Below are 25026 nucleotides of genomic sequence, written 5' to 3' on the forward strand. Positions count from 1 at the left end.
TAATTCTCGAAATTATGCCAATACCCCACATGGTACTACCAGGCCACATTTAAGTGTGGGAGCATAATAACAATGTGAATAACCAGAAAGCAAGCCCCTGCTGTTAGCAACAAGTGCTTTTACACAATTCTTTTAAGGGCAAAAAGCTTCTTTAAGTCCGAAATGGATGCAAGGACACGTTTCTTCCTAAAATATATCAGTAATGCAGGTTTCACATTTCATTTAATTTTTAAAAAACTTTGCGTAGTTACACAAAATCAAATTACACGAATTTCTCACATTAATAACTCAAGGCGGCTGGATGTGAATGTGGATCATGACTCTCTTTCCTTGCAGAATATCTTACCAAAGTAAGGAGCAGGCTTTTAATCCGACCAGCTTGGTAGCAACCACGAGCCGGAGCTTGAGTTAAGGAGTGGAAGGGTGAAAAGTTTATTTCAAAGGCCTCACTAACACGAAGCGCCTTACATGTTCAAAAGAAAGAAACCCTCTCGAGTTTCAATGTGGAGGGTCTTGCCAAACTCTAGCAGAAGCCATAACACACTCAATCTGACTAACCCTTACAGCTGCTGGGTGCCGCAGAAGTAGAAATGACTGGAGCAGGTGACAGGAGGTATGTCATGAGGCTGTCGGAGACCCTCCAACGAGACAGTCAGGCCTTGCAAGCAAGGCAGGCGGTGCTTGGTTTTAATGAAGACGGATCTTAGCCCTGAGAGGGACAGTGTGCAGCAAGCAACAAAGCACGAGTCTTCGATGACAGATAGCCAGCCAGGGTCTAACTGCCACCCCATGCATGGATGCATGCCCCTTTCCCCCCGCCTCCCCTCCGCCTGTCACAGCACAAGCCACTTCCATTTTATTTCACAGCTGCATGGAGAGGAACAAAACAGAACGCCAGATATGAGCCATTTCAATGTTCAGGACTTCAGAGTGAAGAGCAGGCACTCAATCATTAATTCAATTAGCAGCTAGATTGGATACATTGACTAACACGGCCTTTTAATTACATTACGCAGAGAAGCTACGGCAGATCTAAGCCACATCACCAACAGCTTCCTGAGTGCTTCTGATCCAGGGTGAACACGAGTGTTCAAGCGAGATGGGCGAGAGGGCAACAGCGAATTACGAGCAAGTGTGCAAGAGTGGACGAGTATGCGTGTATACAAGTGAGAGTGAACGGAAGATAATGAGTGTGAAAAAATTGTGGTGATCGCATTGGAAGAAGGAGGGAGTGTGAAGCAGGGTTGTCGTGCTACTGATAGCTCCTGTTGGTGTGGCATGGAGGACTCACCTGATGAAAGAGCGATTGAGTTTTCCGTGGTGAGCTGAGGACGTTCCTGTTCATGGTTTCCATGGCGACGGTATTTACAATGCAGAGGAAGCGATAAGAAAGGCAGATGGCGGGTAGATACCGGCTGCGTGCGTGCACACGAGCGTGCAGGCAAGCTTCAGGCCAGGAAAAGCTTGTGGGTAGCACTTTCAAAACCCCCTTACTAAAAGTCGAGCAGCAGCGCATGGCCATGGGCTGCTCTAGCCTCGACCTAAAAAGGCAATTGAACGCTCTACTGAATCCAAAACAAGAGGAAATTACAATTGCAGGGTCCTACATTTTTTTTTTAATAAGAGGAGATCCTGTTTTCCCTAGTAGATCTGGAAGAGCAACAAAAGAGCAATTCTAGCATGAGCTCTCCCTTCTGTCTCTGCACCTGCAATAGTTTAGGCAATAGAAGTATTCGTGGAAGCAAAACCAAGACCACACAGAGTCCTTATTAGTTTCATAATAAACTTAGCTCATTTTGCATTAAAGAGAAATTATTTAACATTTTAAGTGGAGTTTTTCTTCCAGATAAACAGGACTGCGATGGGATGTTTCTTTGACGTAATGCAAATAAAATCACCTATGGAGCTGTACTTACCCCCAGCTCACCCAATGTGTAATTGCCAAATCATCAGTCAATTGGCAGTGAAGAAAGTTCAATCGTTTATTAACAGAATACTCTATAGAGGAGCCTCTCCCGACCTCATCCCTCGAGGGGCACAGAGAAGACTGCTGGCTTACAATCAAGACAGGTCACATATACTTTTTGAACACACATGCAGTCACCCTAAATGGAAAAATACAGGATGCTTCCAGGGGCCTCGAGGAAAGACCATATTAGGCACACATAATTGGCTCAGAATAACTCTATTCATTATAGTAAGGTCAAAGAGGTTGACTCCCCTTTCCCCGGCACTCGGGAGTACAGGCACGGTGCCTTCAGGAATGTGCTTTATCGCATTCAAACCCAGATGTAACCGTGGGCCTTCAAACAGAGGGAAAGACAGTCCAACTTTAGCTGCTCCTCTATAACTCAGAGAGAAGGAGTTCTGTTGGTTAAGAGGGAAAACACGTTGCGTTAGCTCAACGCAGAATAGGGCCAACTGAAATGGTGTCTTCATGGATTCTCTGCCTAGTTCACTTAGCATAAGGAATACACTAAAACACTTGTATTTGGTCAAACGATACACGTATATAACATATATCAGGGAGTATATAGGTACATCATGCTGACAACTATATAACTATGTATAAAGGTACAGAGAGGGGAAGAACCGGATTTTCATCCTTCAGATCCATCCTTTTAGCATGATGTAGCTAACTAACTGAAACTCAGTCTTTAAAAATACCTTCATCAATCTTCATTATTTCATTTATTTCTTGCTGAACCTTCTGCTTCCTCACTGTGGAGTGAGAAGGAACTATTGCGGAAGAAAGTCTAGTGGCACAATAGGAACAGCAAGCTGGCCCACAGTGTATGCAAAGTATAACCCCAGCTATTCCTACCAGAATCATTAATGGCTTCCAACCCCAAGTAGACAATAATCCCCAGAACCACCCAGAGAAAGACCAGGTGCCATTTTCTGCATGAATTTCTGAAGCTAAACCATGCAATTTCTGCAGAGCCAAATGAACAGTGGGGGCCAAATCAGGGATATACACGCAACAGGAGCTGCCAATCATGCGACAAGCTCCCCCTCGATCGGCCAAGATAACATCTAACACCATTCAATTTTGAAGCAAGACAAGTCTTGTTGCCTGAAGCTCCACTGTCCTATTAGTGAAGATATCCGTAGTAATATTAATAACTCGCTCAACTACTCTAGGCAACTGTCACACTTCTCTACTCGTTATTATTGGACCCCATATAGGAAACATTCCTTTTGCAATATCAGAACACACTTGCACAGGAGTATCAGTCTGATCTACATCAGAAGTATCTATCTGTCTCCGATTTCTAGTAAGTGACAGGCTTGGATCATCCAGACGATGATCCTTATGATAATTGGTGGGGGCTATATATACTGGTGGATCCAGGAAGGCCAAATAACAGCGTCCTGACCATCCACATGGGAGCCATGTATACGCATGTATACGCATTCTCTCCACACACAAAATATATATTTGGGGGGAGTCAAAAGTGGGGGGCTACTAAAGGTTTTTAAACGATAAGTGTAATTACACTCACTTTCTCCTACCGGGACATGTCCTGCTCCCTGTACACAAAATGCAGAAGTGCTATTCAAAATAGGTATAGGTAGGGTTCTATCGTCATTAACATTTCTCTTGACAAATTGCTGGACATATTGAGTATGGTTAAACTCGACAAAGTCAAGAATTCCGTTCTGGAGCCAAGTAACATTCTCATAAGTAGTATACAGATTCATGCAAGCATCGGGATCTAATGATCCTTCTCCATCACTGCCGGATGCTGTTTTAGTCTTATCAGATCATTGAAGAAATTCTTCGACTTCCTCCCCATTGCAGCCAGAAAATCAGTCGTGGTTGCTTTAATTCTCTCCCGACTGGATTATTGCAATGGATTAATGGCAGGAGTGAAGAAGTCCACCCTTAGGAAACTTCAAAGCATCCAACACGCCGCGGCCAGACTTGTGCTCAGACTCCCCAAAAGGTTCTCTGCCTCAGCAGCCCTCAACGTCCTTCATTGGCTACCACTCCACAAAAGAATTTTGTTCAAACTTTTACTGACTGTATTCAAAGCTACTAGGAAAACAGGTCCCCTCTACTTTTCCAAACGTTTCACTTACTACAATCCCACACGCTGTTTAAGATCTTCAGGAACCAATCTTGTTACAATTCCAAGATTCAAGTTAAAAACCAAGGGGGGAAAAACCTTTTCCTTCCTAGCTGCCAGAGGCTGGAACGGCCTCCCTGTTAATCTCAGGCTAGTTGAAACTGAACCCCACTTCAGGAAACTTCTGAAAACTTGGGTGTTCCAGCAATCTGATACCTCAGTCCTAGCAACTATATGATCTATCTTATTACCTCGTTTCCATCTTCTGCATGCTCAGCGCCAAGATGCTCCTCCCGGAGCGATAGCCGCGCTTTACAAATTTCCATAAATATCAAATATCAAATATCCATCCCACCTTCTGGGTCAAAACCTTGATGTACTTCTATATATGCTAAAATCATGGTATAGTCTTCTTCAGAGTATTGTTTGGGGTCTACAGTATAATGCATGTACATAGCGGACAATAATTTGAACCAGGCCTCACAACTCCCTAAGTAGGACAAGGGCAAGGATATGAACAAATCATGCTTATGCATTACTGAAGGTAACAGCCCACATACCCAACAATTTGTAGTGTTAGTTGCTCTATGAGTTTGGTGAAGCATTTCAACAAATACATTTTTAGTATAGGTCTGACAATGTCGTTCCTTATGAGGGCCAAAGTAAAAAACATATGTTCTGGGGCTGGGGTAGTAGTTCCTAAAACAGTATGCATTGGATGATGAAATTCTAAATAAAAGAACACTCCCATCATAATTACAAACAAATTCGCTACAGTTACAACAAAGGCAATTTTAACATTTCGACTCCAACTGGAAAATACTGGCATATACACAGGGCGATGACGTGGTACAAACAGACGTTCCTCCTCAGGGACAAACTGGGCAAAGGGATACATGCTAGCTAGAAGTCCAAAAATAAACTCGGGCAAAACAGTCCAACCTGTCAGAGGGTTCTTCTTTCCTGTATCCGTCTAGAGCCTCACAGGCAGGCTCCTATCGTTCATCTCAAAATAATGCAAACAGATCCTCTCATTGGGGTTATATCCATACACAACCCTTGAAGAAAAATACAACCTGGGCCTCTTGACTGCCTCTGAGTCTTTCTTTCTGAATAGACCAATACCAGTGTTCCTAGCTCTTAACGAGTTCAGTCCAGTGTCTCGCTCAGTACCCCAGAGAGGGTTCTAACAAACCCTTTCACTCAAGTCTTTCCCGTCTCCTACCAGCTTCATCTGGGGTACCGCGTTGTTTTCTGGGCCGCAGGTTGTAACACACATGGCCAGGCGTTTCCTGATCAGCAAACAAAACAGGAGAAGATGCTTCCGCCACCACTGGAATATCAAGAGCTTGTCGATCAACTGTAGAAACAACAGATTTCGGGGCAATTGCTGAAGCAGATGGCAATACCTCGTCTGCTCCTGAAACTCCTTCTTCTTGCCCTCCTTCAACTTCCTGGGCGTCAGAAAAAGGAACAAAGCAAGTGGCTCGCTCATTCTCCTGGGTCAAAATTCCTTCTGGAAGCTGCTGATCAACAGGAAGCGGCAGCAGTATCCGCTTTACATGAGAGACATGGATCCAATGTCTCTTTCCATCCACTTTCACCGCGGTTCGTGTGGCCAGAAGAACTTGGTGCGGTTTAGATCATCTGGGAGCCAGGCTGGAGTCTCGCTGATAGTTCTTGACCAGTACCCACTGGCCAGGTTCCAAACGATGTCCTGGACCCTCTGGCAGGGGCTGCAACACTGCTGATACCTGCTGATGAATGGAACGAAGATCTTTAGTCAGCGCATACAAGTAATCTGTCAACATTGGATATTCAATGTCCCGAAATGACCTAGGTCTTGGCACCCTCCAGACATTCGCTGGTCGTCCAAAGACAACCTTATAAGGTGACAGTCCTGTTCGGGAATGAGGGGTAATTCTTACTGACATGAGGCTAATGGTAGGGTGTCAGGCCATTTCAGTTTCGTAGTTTCCTGTATTTTAGCCATTTTCAATTTCAGTATTCCATTCTATTTTTCCACTAACCCTGCAGATTGTGGATGTCGAGCTACATGAAATTTCTGTTTAATCTGTAGCCCATTACAAGCATCCTTTACAAGTTCTGCATTAAAATGTCCCCAGTTATCTGTCCAGATCACCCGAGGCAATCCATAGCGGGGAAAAACCTCTTTAATGAAGGCTTTTGCTGTTGCCAAAGAAGTGTTCTCCTTGGTCGGGCCACCCATTTACTAAAAGCACATACCATGACCAAAACATACTTCAAATTGTTAACCCACTTCCTATGTAAGGTAATCCATTTGGAGTACTTCAAAAGGCAGGGTAGGTGGTGCAAAGTTTCCGCTAAGGACAGGTTCCGTTCCTCCCAGATTATGTTGCAAACAAATCATGCAATATCGGACCAAATATGCAGCTGTCTTTGAGATATTTGGATTATTCTACACGGGATTGAATAGTGCACAGATTCCCTTTGCACCAACGTGTGCTGGCCATGGGCCATAGTCACTAACAGCGTTCACTAATGCATTGGGTAATAACCATCTTTGTTTCTCAGTCAAATCAACCCAACAGTTATTCTCATCCAACCTTCCCACCTCCTTTTCCCAGTAGGTCAGTTCGGCAGGGGTAGCTTCTTTTTGTATTTCTCAGACACTTTCCATCAAACATTTCTGAGTCTACCACCCACCTAGCAGATTTAGTCACAAACATTGGGGTCATTTTGGACTGGGCTGTTTCCTTAGCTATTTGATCGGCAAAAGCATTACCCTCACTAACTTCATCTACCACCGCTTTGTGAGCACTACATTTCACCACGGCCACCATCTTAGGTAATGTTATTGCGGTCAGCAATCGCAGAATCAAAGGGCCATGTTGCATTTGTTGCCCATGAGAAGTGAGGAAACCTCTTTCTGCCCACAACCACCCGAAACTATGGGCCAGGCCAAAGGCGAATTGGCTGTCTGTGTAAATGTTTAGCCTCAACCCTTGACTCAATTCACAGGCCCGTAATAGTGCCACTAACTCAGCAGCCTGGGCTGATTGATAGGGCATTCGGGAAGTCTCAACTACTGTGCAAAGGGTTATAATGGCCTGTGCAGCTGTCGTGGTGCCATCTGCTAACTTGAAACCAGAGCTATCCACATACAATTCTCCTTGAGGGTCAAATAGAGAAATGTCTGTGAGGTCCACCCGTCCCTTCCTCTCTTCTTCAGTCCGAAATATGCAATCATGCACGTCATTATTTTCTTCGCCAGAAGGGAGGGGTAGTAACGTGGCGGGGTTCAGAGTGGCACAACTTTTAAATGTAATATGGAGAGCAAACAAAGTCGATTTGTATCCAGTAAGACGTGCACTTGTAAGGCGCTGGGTCTTCGTTTTATTCAATAACACATCACAGTGTGCGGTACCATCACTGTGAGGTCAGAATTTAGAACCAGCCCTTCCGATTGTCGGATGGCCACCGCTACCGCAGCCGTGGCCCTTAGAAACCTAGGACGTGCTCGTGCAACATTATCCAATATTGCTGAAAAATAAGCACAAGGTCTCGGCTTACCTCCAAATCCTTCTGTTAACACAGAAAGCAAATAACTGTCCACCTCGTGTACATAAAGCACAAAAGGTTTTTGGTAGTCAGGAGTACCCAAGACTGGTGCAGAACAAAGCGCAGATTTCAAGGAATCAAAAGCTTGCTGACATTCATCAGTCCAGGGGAGGGGTTCATGCATATCTTTAGTGGTTAAATGCAGTAGAGGCTTAGCAAGAAGAAAGTAATTAGGAATCCATTGGCGACAGTAAGAAGATATGCTTAGAAAAGCACGAACATCACGTTCAGTACGAGGTACAGACATGTTAGAAATGGTAGAAATACGCTCAGGGGTTAATCTCCTCCCCACTTTCGACAGTAGATGACCAAGATATGTCACCTCCTGTCGACAATATTGAAATTTGGAGAGGGACACTTTATTGGCATTAGCTGCCAAATGGTGTAACAATTTGACTGTGGCTTCTTTGCAACCTTCCTCAGTATCGGAGGCTGCCAGTAGGTCATCGACATACTGCAGGAGCACATTTCCTGGGGGAAAAATCAATTCATCTAATGCAGCTTTATGAGCTTGACTGTATATGCTAGGACTCTCTGTGTATCCTTGAGGAGCACAACAAGATCTGAAGCTGCGACCAGATAATAAGAAGCCGAATATTTGTCGGCTATCGGGATGAATAGGAATGCTAAAGAAAGCATTCTTTAAATCAATAACTGAGAAATATGTAGCAGTCGGAGCAATCATAGTGAGTATGGTAGTAATGTCCGACACCACAGGGTACTGGGGCACTACAATCTTGTTAACCTCCCGCAAGTCGATCACAAAACGATATTTATCGATATGTTCAGAATCGTTATCAGTGGGAGCCTTTTTTAAGATCGGTAAAATTGGGCTATTACAAACATTGGCAGCAGTTTCTTCTACTACACCTTTGTCAATCAAATCTTGAATGATGGAAAGCAAAGCTTGTTCACCAGCCGGTGAGATTTTATACTGTGGTATCCGGGGCAACTTTGCATGCGGTTTCAGAGTAACAGAAATAGGCGGAATGTTCAAAAGACCAACATCTGCATCTCCGGTTGCCCACAACGTAGAAGGGGCAGCGGCCAGCTCCGGAGGGAGTGGGTCATTTTTAGCAAAACACTGTCGGTTTGGTTTGTCAGGAGAGTGTATAGTTAAATAGACACCATTGGGAGAACAATGGATCTTAGCATTCAACCTTTTCAACAGGTCCAGTCCTAGTAAATTCTCCCCGCAATGCGAAGTTAGCAAAAACAGAGAGTCCACTGTGACCGGACCGATAGTAAACGGGATAGGTTTCGAAATGAGCTCACCACCAGGACTCCAGAGAATCCTACTAAAACATTATTTTGCCGGACAGAGCAGCCCCTGGGACCAGTGAACGAGCAATGGAACTATTCATCACACCCGTATCAATCAAGAAGTCCTCAGAAGTTCCCATCAAATACCCTCTCACACATGGTCCTTGCTGATCGACGGGTACAGACACTTGGCCCCCACTCTGTCCATGGCTGTCCTATGCATATATATACCCATCTGTTCCCCCTCATATGCAGTCTTCGTTATATTACTGCCTACCTTTTTGGTTGTCAAAACAATTTTTCTCTGAATTACTACGGGCCACTTCTTCCCTTCGCATGTCACTCCGGTCGGTACCGCCTTGACCTCTCCCTCTCCTTCTCACAGCCCCATTCTGAGCCAACAACAGTGGGAACTGAGCTCGCCAATGCCCTTCCTGTTTCAATAAGCACATTGGTTTATTTCTAAAGTAACAGCCAGACCTCCGCCTCATCCGCTTCCCACCCCTTTTGGGGTGAATCCTCTACCGCCTCTCTCTCTTCCTCATCCTCTAACGACTTGCTGCATCAATACTCGTGTTTTCAGATCTTTAGCTTTCTTCTCTATTTTATCCTTACTTTCATTCTCTCTATGCTTGTAACACTGAGCCATGCTCAGTATTACCGAAGGCGTAGAGGTAGTCCAAGTGCTTTCGGCAGCTTGCAACCGCGCAGAAACCTCAGGCAATATGTTATTTACAAACCGATTAACAAACAATCGAATGCCGCTTTCCGTTGATAGATCCTGACCACTAAAATCGATAAATACCCCTTCAAATCTAGTGAAGAAATTCGAAACACTCTCCTCCTTTTTCTGCTACATGCTGTCAACTTATCCCAATCTACTTTGCGAGGCGGAATCAAAGAATCCATGTAAGTAATTATTTTAGCTGGTAGATCCTTTATTTCCGCTCGGGGTTTATCACCCGGTTTTCGGTCCTTGTCCCAGTCTTTGAACTGTTCCCAAGTTCCTCCCAAGTCAGCGACATGATCCTGGTCATGCACTTGGCGCCACACATCTATCGCAACCAAAAGACCAAAGAACAACTCTACATCAGCTAAAGTCATGATAGCCGAAGAAGCAGCTTCCGTCAGCTCTTTATAATAAGCCGGAGGGTTTTTTCGGGGATCGGGAAGCTGTGATTTTAGAGAAAGGACCTCACTTCTTTTCCAAGGAGTGTAGACCCATTGTTCCTGGAATCGTGCTTCCACGCGAGCTCTTATAACCACATTATGATCGTTTCGTATTTCAGGTATTTCACTATGATAAATGGGATGTACTTCCAGCTTAGGATGCTGGGAATCCCAATTTGGACATTTCAATAACATTCTCCCTCGGTATTCACCGAAAATTTCAACATTCCTATACACATCCTCTGGACTCAGTTCAAACTTATGAGCTCGATCCATAATATCATATATCACTTGAGGGGCTCTTCCATCTGGGAAACACTGTTCCCACATGGAAATAAGTCGATTAGCCATGTGTTCTAATGCATATTGCTGCATCACAGGCTCATAATCTCTCATAGCACTCCATATGTCAGTGACTGTATATATAGGATTTCGCATCCACTGGGACGCTTGATTCGTAACCAATTCTTTCTCATCAAACCCTATTGATACCCACGTATATAACCTCCATGCACCGAGATCCCCTGGAGCGCGAGAAGGAGTCAAATCTATCAAAGCAGGGGTTGTGCTTGCTGATTGCGAAGTCAAAACTGGAGTTGGAGGGGATAGGATAATAGAGGACCTGATAGAGGGAGATAATGCATCAGGAATCAGAGTAGCCGTTTCCCCCGCTGCGGTAGATGGAACGAGAGAAGTTCCCATAGGGGCGGAGTGTAGGGTTACTGCAGAGGCTCAACCAAACGGAACTGCGTCTGAAATTAAAGGGACAGCAGGATACACGTGCAGAGGGGTATACGGAGGAGGGGGCCTAGTATCGAGCAAATCTTTCAATTCATCCTCTGGCTCTTTCCGAGTCACGTAGCTTTTATCTACCTGTAGCCTAAACTGTCTGTTCATGCAATCAATATTCGTCTCAGTCTGACTTTTATCATATGCAATACCTTTTTGTGTAATCGTTTTTCTTGCTTTGGTTTTACATAATTTTTCTTCCCTAATGCGTCTACGCTTTGCTTCCTTCTGCCACTTTTTTTTTTTTAAATATATTTTTATTGCAGAATTAGAAACAAGATTACTCAATAGACCAACCAGTACACTTGCAGCATCCCAACAGGTAATATTACAGAAACACATTACACAGCCAAGTAGCCCACATCCCGGAGGCTGGGCGGCGCTTCAATTCTCGTTCCCCGGTCGATGCCTCAGTGTGTGCCCTCTCGGGGCATCAGGTCGGTTATGTCGTATAGTATCTGCTTTTACCCCTCAACACCCGCCCCCCCCTCTCGCACCGTCGATCCCCAGATTGCATCTTTGTTCGCTCCCATCAATTCCTGTTCACCCCCTTCCAGGCCCATCTAGATCTAATAGATTGCTCCACGATGCCGAACCAGGTGCCCAACAAACACCCCCCCCCCCCCCCCCCAACTGTTGCTAATGCGGGCACCCACAATCCGTCCCAGCGCTGAGGTACGCCACCTATCAGGATCTGCATACCAACATTCAATCCACATGGAATACTCTCCCCTCTCTACTCTCCCTCTGCATCATCAGTCATGTAGTCACGCAACGCTTGAACCACTAACTCCCAGGACCTTGCCAGCTCCAGGCATGTCTCGTTGCCAGTCCTAGTGGCCTGACGCATCCTGATCACACTCTCGCACCCCGACCACTTCAACAGCTCATTCCTCCACCTCCTCACTGACGGGCCTTCTTTGGACTTCCAATGCCAAGTGATTTCGCGTTGTGCCAGCATGATCCCCAAATCAATAAATTTGCTCGTTATTTTAGTCTTCCTAGTATGCGGGAACCAAAGGAGCAGGCACGCCGCCATATCAAAGTCTACCTCCCTATCAGTGACAGCATTCAGGAGTTCCCCCACTTACGGCCAATACTCCCCCAATTTCGGGCACCCCCACAGTAGGTGATCGAGATCTACTTCCGGTGCCACGCACCGCGGGCACACGGCGTCAAGCACCTGGAAGTGCCATCGCAACCTTTCCGGGGTCAAGTACGCCCTATGGACAATGAAAAAATGCACCTGCTGAAATCACGCGTTCCTCGTTCCCTTCCAGGTCCGACGCAACACTTGGCTCCAGACGGTATCCGGTATGGGTTTGCCTATACTGACCTCCCATCCCGACTTTAGCGCCAGCAAGGGCTCCAGTCCCTCATTCAACAGTCTGGTATGGAGACAAGTCACTGCCTTAACGGTGCCCGCTGCCATTACCACGTACTGGCATGCCATGGTCACCTCCGGCTCAGTCAGTCCGCCCCCCCAATACCGCTGCATCGCAACCACCACCGCCGCATGCAGTAGGAAGGTTCCATCTGGCAAGCCAAATTGCTCCTGTAACACCTGATACGGGATCAACACCCCATCAATATAAAGGTCTCCCACCATCTGCAAGCCCAGCTCCTCCCACATCAACAATTGGGACCAATCGCCCCCATGGGGTAGCGCAGTCAGCATTCCCAGCGGTATCTCCGGCGCATATGGCCGGCCTTTTCCTGCTCTCTTCAGACTCCTATCCCAACACAATTTAAGCGTCTTTTCCTCCATTGTGAGGTCCCTCACGTCCAGTTTCTGCTGCATAATGATATAGGACAAAACATGTCTGTGAACGCCAATCCCCCGGTCATGGTCAGGGCCCCGGAATTCTCTGGCCACATTCTGCGTTAATATTTGGAGTTGCGCTGCCAAATAATATAATTCAAAGTCGGGGACGGCCATCCCCCCTTTGAGCTTGGGCCTAGTCAGAGTATGCAGTGCTACCCTGCGCCATCCGTGGCCCCAGAGGAAGCCGGTCAACAATGTCTTCAGGTCTCTAAAGAGCTTCTGCGGGATCCATATCGCTAGTGTTCTAAAATAATAAAGTAGCCGCGGGAGTGCTACCATCTTCAGCAGTGCCACCCGACCCAACACGGACAATGGGAGGGAGGCCCAGAAGTCCATGCAACCCTTCAGCGCACGAATGCAGCGCTCCACGTTCCCCTCCAAGAGATCCGTGGCCTCATGGTAGATTCGCACCCCTAAGTAGGTGAAACAGGAGGGTTCCCACACCACCTCTCTGGTAAGTTGTGGGCAGAGCGTACTCTTCCGCAGCGGGAATATACAGGTATTGGTTCAGTTCACCCTGAGGCCTGACAGCCGCCCGAATCTACCCAGCATGTCTACCGCCCCCTCTAGAGCTCGCCCAGGATCCGCCAGGTACAACAACAGATCATCGGCGTATAGCGATATGTAGTGCGACTCAGGCCCCTGCGCTATCCCGTTGTACACAGCGCCAGAACGTGCCTGAGCTGCCAACGGCTCCATCGCCAAAGCAAATAGCAGAGGAGACAGCGAACAGCCCTGTCGCGTTCCCCTACAGACCGGATAAGCCGTAGACACTATGGGTCCCAATCGCACCCGCGCCCTCGCCGATGAATAAAGCACCCTCGTCCAACTCCGGAATCCCTCTCCAACCCCAAACTTCAGCAGCACTCCATCCAAGTAGTCCCATTCTAGGCTATCGAACGCCTTTTCGATATCAACTGCTAAAACCACTGGATCCCGGAATGATGTTGCAGCACCATCCATGACTCGGACCAAACGACGAATATTCATCGAGGTGTTCCTAGTTGGGATGAATCCCGCTTGATCCCTATGTACCAGGGTGGTCATCAGCGGCATGAGCCTGGTAGCCAGGATGCGGCTCAAGATCTTATAGTCCACCGTCAGCATTGACAACGGGCGGTAAGAAGTCCCGTCCAACGCATCCCTTCCCGGCTTCAGCAGCGGGACCACCAGTGCCTCCCTCATGGACTCAGGTTAGCACCCCACCTGTCTCGCCTCCGCGTACACCGTCAACAGTCTAGGCGCCAGTATATCCACGAATTTGGCGTAGAATTCTATCGGCAACCCGTCCACCCCTGGTGTTTTATTCCGCGCAATGTGTTTATTCGCCCCCCGTATCTCGGCCAAAGTGATGGGGCCCCCTAGGTCCTTCGCCTCCTCGATATCCACTGTCGGTAAGGGGATCGGGTCTAGATATTCTCCTATCTCTGAGGTCTCAGCCTCCAGGTGGCGTTCGTATAATCCTGTATAGTAGGACTGGAAGCGCGCCAGTACCGCTGATTGAGAAAAAACTACCTCACCATCCTCGCGTCTTATACTCATGACCGGGCACCCCCTAGGTCCTGGGTCAGCTAGCTTGGCAAGCAGCGTGCCCACTTTATCCCGCTCCTCATGTATCTTAACAACATACAACTTGTAATCATAGCACCGCAGTCTTTCCGTCTCAGTCGCCACTGCCTCTTTAGCCTGCATCAGTCACTCCTGTAACTCTGGCCGCTCAGGCCTTCTCAGCTCCAATCCCCTCAACGCCTCTTCCGCTTTCGCAAGGTCACTCAAAACAGTCTTTCTCGCATTTGAAAACCTACCCATGCATACCCCTCTCATCACTACTTTCATCGCATCCCATTCAATCGACCTAGTCGTGGCCGAACCTCCATTTTCTGCAAAATAGCAGTCAATACCTTGTCGTATCATGTCACTAAACACCGGGTCCTCCAATGTATCCGGACGCAGTCGCCATGATGGAACTGCCGATCTCACCTGTTGCCACTGCATGGAGATCAACAAGGGATTATGATCTGAAATGGTCCTAGTCAGGTACTCAGAATGAGTCACTGCACTCACCAGGGAGCCCCCACATAGCACCGAGTCTAGCCTGACATGTAGGTCGTGCAGCGTGGAAAAATAAGAATAGTCTCTGATCTCAGGATGTTGTGCCCTCCACACATCTACCAAACCCCACCTTTCCTGCCATTCCCTCCTTTGGGTTGCTAGGCGGCGTACCGGGGAGTCTACTAGTGGCGGGTGAGACCTATCTAATATCACATCAGAAATGGAGTTAAAATCTCCGGCCAGTAAGATAGGGCCCACTAAAAAATAAGCCAGCGAGCGTGATAAACCCTCAAAGAAATGAGCTTGATCAGCATTGGGGGCATATATGTTACACAGCACCACCTCCCTACCATAGAGACGCCCTTCCACCACCACATATCTACCCTCGGGATCCACCCGCTGACTCGTAACTTGAAATGGCGTGCCCGCCCGTATCCATATCAACACCCCTCTAGCGAATGCTGAGTATGTCGTGCCAAAGACCTGACCCCGCCACCTCTTCTGTAAAGCCCCACACTCCTTCTTAGTCAGGTGAGTTTCCTGAAGCATTGCAATCTGAACACCCCTCCGAACCAAGTAGGCATGCACCTTATGACGCTTCACCATCGTGCGAATACCTCGAACATTCCATGTAACACATTTCAAGTTAGGTAACGTCCCCATGAAGAGCTTTCCGACACAGTGGTACTAGCCACCAATTAACCCCCGCATTGCAGCAATTGTACACCCCCTCCAAAACATTCCCCAGAACTCCCCAAACCCCCCTCCCCAGGACAGGACCTAATAACCCAGCTTCAGCCCCGTTCCAAACCTGTAACACCCCACACATCCTACTAACCTGTGGTCGACACCACAGAAGGCCGTAAGGGCCCTGAGGGGGCTATGGAGCACCAAACCAGGGCGGCAGAGCTACCACCCCGCGCCCACAGTCCCAAACTGCTCATACCGCCCCATACCTGGCAGGCCGATAAAGACCTGGAGAGTCCGTGCCGACAGGCACCCCGGAATTGTTCATTAGTCACAGGCCTCACTCGTTAAACAAGCCATCCGCAGTCTGTGGCGTGACCACTGGCCCCTTCGCACCCCCCACATCAGAGTCGTCCCCTCCGGTCTTCTCTGCCTCTTCCTCGGAATCCGATCTTCCAGACGTTTTCTCCTGCTGCGACCCTGTAATGGTTGCTGTAGCCAACAACGCACCCCTCCTGTCGGCCGGTATTTGCGTGTCCTGCTCGGCCCTCTTAAGCTTATTCCGGGAGCGGATGCGCTTTGATTTTCTGAGCCGGACTGGCTTCTGCTGATCCCTGCTGTTTCTGTGTGCACGGTCCGTCCCCGCACGATAACTTTCAAGCCATGACCATGCCTCGTCGGGAGTTTGAAAAAAGTGGGTCCTGTCATCAAGGATCACTCTCAGCTTAGCAGGGAAAAGCAAAGAGTATTGGATCCCCTCCTCCCTCAACTCCTTCTTCACCGATAAGAAGGACGCTCTACTCTTCTGAACCTCCTGCGTGTAGTCCGGGAAGATCGTGACATTGTTATTATCCACCTGGAAGGGGCCCTGGGATCTTGCCCTCTGAATCAACAGATCACGGTCCTTATAGTGCTGCAATTTGACCACCATCGGCCGAGGCGGTCGACCTTCCAGGGGTGGTTTGGCAGGCACTCTATGCGCTCTTTCCAGGGAGAAGAAGGGGGACGCAATGCAATGCAATGCAATGCAGTGCGAGCTACGAAATTCGTTTTATTAATTAAATTGTTTACTTACCTGCAACTATCCATATGCCGGTTTTTAGCAACCTCCGCCCTGCCCCTCCCCCTCCCCACCCTCCTGCCCCACCGCGCTCTTTCCAGGGAGAAGAAAGGGGACAGACCCTCCGGCGCCACAACTGTTCTGAACCAGTCCTCCATATACGACACCGCATCACCCTTCTCAATTTTCTCCGGAAGCCCCACCACCCGCACGTTGTTCCTCCGGTTCCGGCTTTCCGCATCCTCCGCCCTTCGCTCCAGGAGCGCCAGACGGCCTATGATGTCCGTCAATTTATGTTCCGCGGTGACCACCGCCGGTTTCAGGTCCTGAAGCAGTTGTTCATTTGATTTCACTCTATCAGAGAGCTTAGCGTGATCTGCCCTCAGTAGGCCCAGCCCCGTCGCCACCTGCGCAATGTCCTGATGCAGCGTTTCCTTTGTAGCAGCAATCGCCTCCAGTATGGCGTCAAGTCGCTGGTTCAGCCGCAGGTCCTGCGGCGTGGTCTCCAGTGTGGGCTGAGCACCGCCACCCTGAGCCAAGGCAATCCCGCCATCTTGCCCCTGTGGCACAGCGAAGCCAGCCCCCAGCGCGGCCATCTTGATTATGAAAAAATGCGCCACTCGGGCCTCCTCTAGCTAATACAGTTCACTGTGGCGACTCCACTGTCCGCTCCGCGCCAGGCGCCCCCGGCGCTATTCGGTGGTATATGACAATGGGGCCAGCAAGCACCTCCACAGAGCCAGCCTCCCGTAGTACACTCTCAGTCCCCCTTCTGCGCACAGCCGCCTACCTCTGATCCCCGGCTGTAGACTGCGTAGCGCCACCAGCACTCACATAGCGCCTCGAGAGACCGCAAGGGTCAGGGCAACAACACAGTGCGCACTTCCAAAAGGAGCAGGCAGGAGTAATTCAGGGCCAATCGTGCGCACTGCGCAATCCAGCGCCCCGCCGCGTGTTTTGCAGCTTGCACTGTTCACAGTCCCCCGCTTCTCCAGCCCAATGCCTCAGGACCTCCAGCCGGGCGGATCCCGCCGCCGTTTACCACACGCACCGAGCAGTCCCAACACCGGCCGCCCCCTGGGGACGTTCAGGGCCCGTAGGAGATCTAGCCCGAGCCCAAGGGGGTGGCCGCCTTTCAATCTGTGGCGTCCGCCGTCCTTCTCAGCTCTCTACGGCCGGGAGAGCAAGCACCACTATTGTCGCCGGTCCCGCCAGCCAGCCCAGCTCCAGCCGTTCCGCCGGCGAGCAGCCCCACAGGTCAGTAGCGCCGGCGCCTGGGAGGGGAGCAGCCAGATGCCAGGTCTGTGCACCAGTGATCGGGGTAGCGGGAGGGGGAGGGGCGCCACTCACATTAGCCCCCAGTCACGGGGTGCTCCCGCTGTGCCTGGATCAGCTCCAACGATCCCCTGCCTCAGGCCTCTGCTCCGCTCGGTCCGTCCCGCAGCTTCCAGCACGTCTGCCTCCCCCAGGAGCGCCGTTGCTAAAAACCGGCATATGGATAATTGCAGGTAAGTAAACAATTTAATTAATAAAACGAATTTCGTAGTGCGCCTTGCATCGCAAAATGCAATGCAGTGCGAGCTACGAAATTCGTTTTATTAATTAAATTGTTTACTTACCTGCAACTATCCATATGCCGGTTTTTAGCAACCTCCGCCCTGCCCCTCCCCCTCCCCACCCTCCTGCCCCACCGTAACTCCCTCCACGAGCCGTCGCTGTCAAGATATACGAATCTAGAAGGATGAATAAACACACCAAGTAGTAACATTAAGATTTTAGTGTACAGCGACGGCTCGTGGAGGGAGTTACGGTGGGGCAGGAGGGTGGGGAGGGGGAGGGGCAGGGCGGAGGTTGCTAAAAACCGGCATATGGATTGGTTGCTAAAAACCGGCATATGGATAATTGCAGGTAAGTAAACAATTTAATTAATAAAACGAATTTCGTAGTGCGCCTTGCATCGCAAAATGCAATGCAGTGCGAGCTACGAAATTCGTTTTATTAATTAAATTGTTTACTTACCTGCAACTATCCATATGCCGGTTTTTAGCAACCTCCGCCCTGCCCCTCCCCCTCCCCACCCTCCTGCCCCACCGTAACTCCCTCCACGAGCCGTCGCTGTACACTAAAATGTTAATGTTACTACTTGGTGTGTTTATTCATCCTTCTAGATTCGTATATCTTGACAGCGACGGCTCGTGGAGGGAGTTACGGTGGGGCAGGAGGGTGGGGAGGGGGAGGGGCAGGGCGGAGGTTGCTAAAAACCGGCATATGGATAGTTGCAGGTAAGTAAACAATTTACTTAATAAAACGAATTTCGTAGCTCGCACTGCATTGCATTTTGCGATGCAAGGCGCACTACGAAATTCGTTTTATTAATTAAATTGTTTACTTACCTGCAATTATCCATATGCCGGTTTTTAGCAACCTCCACCCTGCCCCTCCCCCTCCCCACCCTCCTGCCCCACCGTAACTCCCTCCACGAGCCGTCGCTGTATCTTGAGCACTTTATCTTGGGAGCTTTTTGAACATTACGGAATTCATCGTGACCGCATTATTTTCAAAGTGCATGACGTTGTTTAATATCTCGAACACGTTGATCAGTCCATTCTTTCATTATTGGAAACTGTATTTAGTCCGATTTTGGTAAATTATACCCTATTTGCCATTTATTTATAGGCTAATAAGATTAAAGATGCCTTCGTCTTTTTAAGGTAATTTTACACTAAGATACACGCATGGCTTTGTGTTCCCTTTATGGATGCTATATGTACAAAACCTTAAAACACGGTCCACTGGGATATATATGACTGGTTACTTTACAATTGTACTAATTGGTTTCATGTTCTCTGCATTTTGCATTTAGGTATCATAAACTTGGGTTATCCCATATTTTATTACGTTTATGATTACCAGTAAACTTACTAATATCTCCTTTTCACTCAGACCAATGTGAAATGTGACTGCTCAGATATTGCATCTTAATGTTGAGTTATTTGTTTATTATATATTCATTATCTTAACAGTATAGGAATAGGTTTGCTTCATAGGTGGACTTTTGTTATTACATATGTAAAGTAAATGAATTTGATGATGTGTATTTTCTGTATGATGAATATTGCATAAACTAGAACAATGAAGTCCTATTTTCTTTTTTTTATCTTTTATTATGTATTTCAGAATTGTTTGTGGCTCCTGAAGAAGGCGTTCCTTTAACGCCGAAACGCGCATCGACTACATTAACTGCCACTTTGTGTATTAATTATGTGTTTTTAATTGATATTTTGATATATTGTTGTTTCATAAGATGATATTTTTAACTTTATTGTATATTTATTAATATGTATTATGTTGTATATGATCTATGATTGTAATATGAAAGCTTATTAAAATACAATATAGGCTTATAATAGAGTGTATTTTTTATGTCTCCTATTCTTGCTACCTTTAGTCCTATGCTGCTGTTGTAATTGCCTAGGAATGTTACATACAATCTGTTTTTCCCTGTCCTAGGAATTATATCAATTCTCAATCATGGGGGGTCCTTGTTGTTCTCAAATTAAGGACCATTGTAATTCCACATTATCCTTTGTATACTTATCCCATAAGGTATTAAACAAAGGGGTGTAATACCATGCTTACAATACACATCATGACTCTGACTTCCCTCCGGAGCAGCAGGCTGACTTTCATCTAATCGCATACCCTTTCGGCAACCACATCCAAAACACAATTTACTGAAACACAGCATTTTGTCGTTCTCACTCACTGACAAATTTCATTCAGGAAAACAATCTCTCAAACATGGCCATGTTCATACTTTCGGTCCAATTCATTCAAAGGTACAGACAAGACAATACAAAGCAATACAAAACGGGAACATACAACAAAAAGATTTTTCAATTTGACATGTCTTTTCCAAACCAAAGGAATGGAGCATGTCGACTCCCGTTCATGGAGAACTTTAATCAATTCTGATGTCCAGACCAACAAATACCAAAATCAGGCAGTCCAGAGACTACCAAGAGACCACCGCACAGGAATTAACCACAGACCGACCTATGGACCATCCTGCAGCCCCCCTGGTTCACCCATTGGACTATTCTGACTAAGCCCGTTGCCTTAGCATCGCTCCAGATATGTCCAAGGGCTACCCAGACGTAACTACAGGCATTTCCAAGAGCAGCCGGGTGTGCACCACGCGAGCCACACCAAGGCGTCCGGTCGATATCTCTATTATTCACCAGTCAAGCCCGTGGAGCGTCTACCCGTGCAGCCGCAATGCTGCCCCGTCAGACCTCCGAAAGTTCTCTGTGGTCCACCGACCACCAAATCCAAAACAGTTAACTGTCCCAAAAAAAATCACTGCTCCGACCAACAACAAGACGATTCACTCACCTTGTGCGCACAGGTATGATTGTGATTTCTCCACTACCAACTATCGTAGACCAACACGGTCAGCTCCCGGGTTTTGCCCGTAGGACTCAGGCGAGGGGCCACTAGCAGCAGAGGCTCTCGGATCGCGAGAGCGGAGGAAATCCAAATTTCTGGTCAGTCCACCCCCTCGATCAAAAGTAACCCTTTTTGTCCTGTTCAGCCCGATTACGGGAGGACGACCCCAACACAGAGTCCCACCAGAGTCGCCAACTGACCTATTGCAAATAAAATCACCTATCGAGCTGTACTTACCCCCAGCTCATCCAATGCGTAATTACCAAATCATCAGTCAGTTGGCAGTGAAGAAAGTTCAATTGTTTATTAACAGACTACTCTATAGAGTGTAGTGTAGTTCCTATATTCTGGAGAAGTGTGGCTCACTGGTTAGAGGAGGCAGACCTGGAAGCAGAGGTCAGCCCGGGACCAGGGTTCAATTCCCGGCTCAGCGGGGTCTTGAGTCCTAAAATGTCCATGGACTCGACAATTCTCGCTCCGGTGCCTACTCGATTCACGGGTTCACACTCTGCGACTCTGGGCAATAGCTCACTTAATCTCCACAAAGGCCCCTCGCAGCGGGATGCCTGGCTTTCACCTTGTGGATACCCTGCCGGGGTTATCTCACAGGGGAATACCAGGACGGGTTCCCTAAGCAAGCGCTTAGAAACCGCTCGGTGATTTGCGCTATATAAATTCCTGTACATTTACATTTACATTCCCAATAGGCTCTGCGCATTGGAATAACATAAACAATAGTTTAGACGTAAGACTGAAGTCAACTAGGTCTCTATTGAGTATGTTAGACTTAATTGTGAATGCCAGCTAGCTCAGAGGTCACTAGAAACTTTCTCAAATAAACAAGAAGGATTTGTTTCTGACAACCATATAGCATGACAACTTTGTTCCCCAAGAATAAGAAATATATCTTCAGAGTCGCGGAAACAATAGATGGCTATTTCACTCAGTCAATCGTGCATGCTTTGTTTCACCAGGGTTTTTGCAGAGAAATAGAGAGACAGGCGTTTTCAATAAAAAGGTTATTTATTGAGCAGTCTTTCTCATGCAAGAGAAGTTAATTGCTACAATCGTAATACTTGGTATGAAGTAAAGTGCGTACAGTAAAAAGAGTATTATGAAATAATACTGTAAAAGCATGGTTTCTAAGCCATAAGATACATAAAATAGATAAAATACATACAATGATAAATAATGACTAAAAGTACTCAACTGGTGCATCTAAAATGCGCCTACCCCAGTGTACGTAACCTAAGTCTAGTACAAGGGAAGAAGTAAGTGAGGTGTAGCTTGAGTTAAATAGTTTCTGCCAAGAATCTATCCAAGAATTCTCTATGGGTCTAATCAGCTCCGTACCTTGGTTATAGAATGAAGGAGGTCTTGTATCTCTCTATCAGGACTCGATCTCCCAGTAACCCGCAAGAGTAGCAGGGAAACACTGGAGCTGGATTTCTCGGCAGGAGAAAAGACAGCGTCTCTCTCAGTGCGTCTGCTGGATTGCCGGCTTCCTTCGGCACTCGCTACAGCAGGGCGTCGGGCAAGTAGTTAATCGATCTGCTCCAAACCACCGTGTGTTTGCTAGGGCAGATGTGGGTATATTTATACCAGGAAGGTGCTGAGTTTAACGCAAGGGTGGACATAATAACGTCACTAAGAACTCAAAGTTCTTTACACGCTCCAGGAGTTCTGGGACAAATCAATACTGAAGCAGGGGGAAGTCCCGTACTGCTGAAGGCTGGTTGTCTTCAAGAATTTGTTGTACTCTAGGAGCTTAGTGGAAGTATCCATGCCGTATTTGGACTGTATTGGCTGTGCCTAAATATTGTTATGATTCTTATGCCTATATAAGGATATGATAAGTTATACCTATATAAGGGCATGAATTGGGAAAATTACACTAGAGCTCTAGATGCGTTACAAAACCCACTCCACGTAAAATGTCCAACTTTACTAAATACTAAACAGTTAAAACATTTCTAAGCATGTGTTTACAATCCCACCCAAAAATACACAAAATGCATTGGAAATGGTTTGTACACGAAAAGTGAGTACTGTACTGTACGTTTTCTAAGTAGTGGTATCATTCAAATAATGCATATAGTTTTACATTTGAAATGCTTTCTGAATGATTCAAAAAATTACATTCATGAAATGGCTCTTAATACAGAAGAGAAGGTCGAGACCATTTCATCACAGATTTATATAATACTGTACATGTGCTAGAGGCTAAGTTTAATTATTGTCTCTAGGTATCAAAAAATAGAAATCTTGTTCTCTAAGAATAGTTCTACATTAAGCCGATTACTCTGTGCCAAAAAAAGGTAAATATTTTGGTATTTAGAAAAAATAATTTAGTTGTAGTAAAAAATAGTTCCAAATTTTAGAAATTCTGTTTATCAAAACTGAAGGTCGAAATCAAAGTTCAGGGAACGCTGTGTGCTTGTTTCTCAAGAGTTATTCTCGTTGTTAGGAGGAAACATTAACTCAGATAGGCTGGCAAAGAATTAGTCTACCACAGTAGGTGAAAGTTTGTCCATTTCCGAAAAAGTAGAAATAGTGCATATGTGAGATGCATTGCCGTCAGCGTGATCTGGATCAGTAATGTTCACAGAAAGTTGTACCTGTGTGCCACTTTCATCTCATCTCGTACCTCACCGCCACCTAGTCGTAATGGTGAGGTCTCAACGAATGCCGTCATCAGAATTGGTAGCCGCTGGGGACAACACGTTGCATGAGCCGTTACCGAACCAAGCAAAGTGTTTACATGCATAGTTACTGCTAATGGAAGTGAGAGACAGATGTCTAACACGCATTCTTCTCCGCAGAGCAGGCATCGTAGAACAGGTAAGATGCAATCTTGCCAGATTGGGCTGAATGATAGAAACCATGTGCTATTCAGATCTCTTAGACGAGCCAACGAGGACCTATGTTATCTTATTTCGGTACCGCATTGCTTGGATCGTTTTTTCCATGGTAATCTGGGTATCGCTAGTGACTGGATTTGCCATATCGGAGCAGAAGGAACAAAAATAGAATTCCTGCTACGAGTCCCAAAATGAGAGGCAGACCGCTGAACACAGAGTGCACGAAATTTGGAAAAATGCTCAGGACTGCTTCAAAGGGTGCTAACAGTCCCGAAAAAAGTGTCTTAAATACATGTGTGATGCCACTGGTATCTGACGTGTTTAAAATTTGACCTAACATATCTATGAAATGTACAGGGCAGTTTGTTGATAATAATGTATGTATCTCTGCTGAGGTCCTTGCAACTTGCAGATCATACGTTTCTCTAGACGAGGTCAAAGGCACCGTTTTTTGTAAAAGAATGGCTTTCATTCTGCCTAATGTATCAATTCGAATAGAAGAGATATATAATGAAGGCCAAATTGTTGACTCCTTGTCTGGCTTGCTGTTTGGATACAACACTTGCATACAACAAGTGACCCTGGATGGAACACTGACGAGATAGGCCGTTCCTGGCAACATGCCACAACAGCTGTGGTCACTTAACATAACGTAGCTGCCGTTGGAAAGCTGCCTGAAAACAGGTTCTATTTATGTGGCTGGGGTGCCGTGCAAGTGGCAACAAAAGTCATTAGATGAACCCTCACAGGCTCCATGTAAATTAATTTCTTGACACAGAAGTGTACCACTTAGCGAGTTTTCACAATTTTTCCCACTAAGAAATACTTCTTTGTTATGCCCACTCCAACATCTATGTTTTTAAGGTCAATTCCAGGTCGACTTAATGTATCCTTTATCCAACCTTTCATACATGCCCGCTGGTATATGCTGTAGGCAGTATTGAAACTAGAATGTCGTTATTGGTATTGTTATGGTACCATGTATTATCCATTCAATGACAGGCCTCTCGGAAACTGTTAATGGTAATCTTTCTAGTTTTTCAATGCTCAGCACCATATAGTCTGCTCCTTTTTGTGCCAAAGAGATTTGTTTATCTGTAAGGTTAAAGATAGAAAATAATGACCTTGTGTTTATTAGACGCCAAGGCACGTAGCCTGAACGCAGATTTTGTAACGTCCAGCCTAACTGTACAA

At 46.8% G+C, this 25026-nt stretch overlaps 1 protein-coding gene across 1 annotated transcript in view; it reads left to right on the forward strand.

Annotated features, from left to right (window-relative positions):
• Positions 1-19767, forward strand: part of LOC147731490 (uncharacterized) — a 93024-nt gene extending 73257 nt beyond the window's left edge. Inside the window, exon 4 of the mRNA XM_086956542.1 lies at positions 19700-19767. Within this exon, the coding sequence (XP_086812668.1) occupies positions 19700-19718 (19 nt within the window). The 3' untranslated portion in view covers positions 19719-19767. The remainder of the gene's footprint in view (positions 1-19699) is intronic.
• The last annotated feature ends 5259 nt before the right edge of the window (positions 19768-25026 follow it).

Source organism: Lissotriton vulgaris, chromosome 2_1 (genome assembly GCF_964263255.1).
Source record: "Lissotriton vulgaris chromosome 2_1, aLisVul1.2, whole genome shotgun sequence".
NCBI lineage: Eukaryota > Metazoa > Chordata > Amphibia > Caudata > Salamandridae > Lissotriton > Lissotriton vulgaris.